This window comes from Fukomys damarensis, unplaced genomic scaffold, assembly GCF_012274545.1.
Source record: "Fukomys damarensis isolate Sample0158 unplaced genomic scaffold, DMR_v1.0_HiC HiC_scaffold_17, whole genome shotgun sequence".
Classification (NCBI taxonomy): domain Eukaryota; kingdom Metazoa; phylum Chordata; class Mammalia; order Rodentia; family Bathyergidae; genus Fukomys; species Fukomys damarensis.
Window position 1 is genome coordinate 74,462,321 of NW_022900929.1, and position 1,303 is coordinate 74,463,623.

At 60.2% G+C, this 1,303-nt stretch overlaps 1 protein-coding gene across 1 annotated transcript in view; it reads right to left on the reverse strand.

Annotated features, from left to right (window-relative positions):
- Positions 1-711: 711 nt before the first annotated feature.
- Duox2 (dual oxidase 2) overlaps positions 712-1,303 on the reverse strand; it is a 15,860-nt gene continuing 15,268 nt past the window's right edge. The window contains 2 exon segments of the mRNA XM_033765318.1: positions 712-961; positions 1,157-1,287. Of these exon segments, the coding sequence (XP_033621209.1) occupies positions 839-961; positions 1,157-1,287 (254 nt within the window). The 3' untranslated portion in view covers positions 712-838.

The following is a 1,303-nucleotide window of genomic DNA, read 5'->3' on the forward strand; positions in this document are numbered from 1 at the left end:
GGTCTGTACACTTTGCGCAACTGCACCTCAATTTCAAACACGTTATATGTACCGGCTTTCTAGGGAAGAGCCAGGCAAGGCAGGGAAAGGAAGGTCTAAAGTGGACATCCCAGCGCAGCTCCAGTGTAAGGTGACCACTGGACCTCATCTGCTGGGACACGGGAGTTTCCTGGGATGAGAATTCCAGGGCTGAAACTGCAGGTGTCCTGGGATAACCAGGAAGTCTGGTCACCTAACTCCTCCGGAAGTGAGGAATTGAGAGAGTTTTGGAATCTGGCAGCGAAGCTGGGTTCCCCTGGTCTCAGGACCCAGGAGCTGCCCCAGCGGGCTCTAAGAGGGACCTGCCAGGGCATCAGAGCAGTGAGCATCAGGGAGGACACTGGGACATCAGGGCTGGAAGCACCTCTGTTCCAAGCTCCTGGCCCTCTGGGAGCACGAAGGGGTGGGGTGGGGCTGTTCCTCTTTGGAGCTGGAGGGTTGAGGCAGCGAGGCTTCTAGCTGGGCTCCCGGAAGGTTCTAGCTCAGAGATACCCTGCCCCTCCTCCCTCAAGAAAACAGCTCAGCAGCACATCAACATGGAAGCAACACAGAGAAAGGGGGTCTCATGGGCGGAAACTGATGCACACCCCACTTCCACAGTCGTTGCAAGCAGAGACTGTCCCCGCCCTGCTTGGCTTGCCACAATCTGCTGTGGCTTGGGCTGGGGGTGAGGTGGCCTTCTCTCTCTTCGGAGCACAGGACAGACAGGGCCCTCAGGCAGAAACTTCCAGCAGGGACGGGCAACCTGGGCCACAGAGCCTGGGCAGGAAGCCGGAAGCAGGAGGCAGGGAGGGCAGGTTTAGAAGTTCTCGTAGTGGTGCACGAAGTGCGCCCGGTCCTGCCTGTTAATGAGCTGACAGGCCTTCTCCACGTTCTTGGTCATGCCTGGGGGGCCGCAGCTGAACACCCCGATCTTGCACACCTGTGCGAGACGGAGAGAGGAGAGGCCCCAATCCATGAGACCCTCGCTCCTCACCATGACCTGCTTTCTGGGGGGTTGCCTCCTCCAACCCTGGACACCATCCCAGGCCCCGGGTTGGGGTTCTCTGCTCAGAACTGAGTTGCAGGGGGCTTGAGGCCGGAAGAGCAGAGTCCCGGGTAGGAAGGCCCGACCGACCTGCGGGTGCACCTCCGTCAGGGAGTTGAAGAAGGCCTCGAAGGGGGGCCGGCCGAAGTGGGTGACAGAGCGCAGGCCGGTGAACAGACTCCGGTTCAGCACCTTCTGGAAGTGCCGCTCACAGATGTACTGGGAGGGACAGGGACC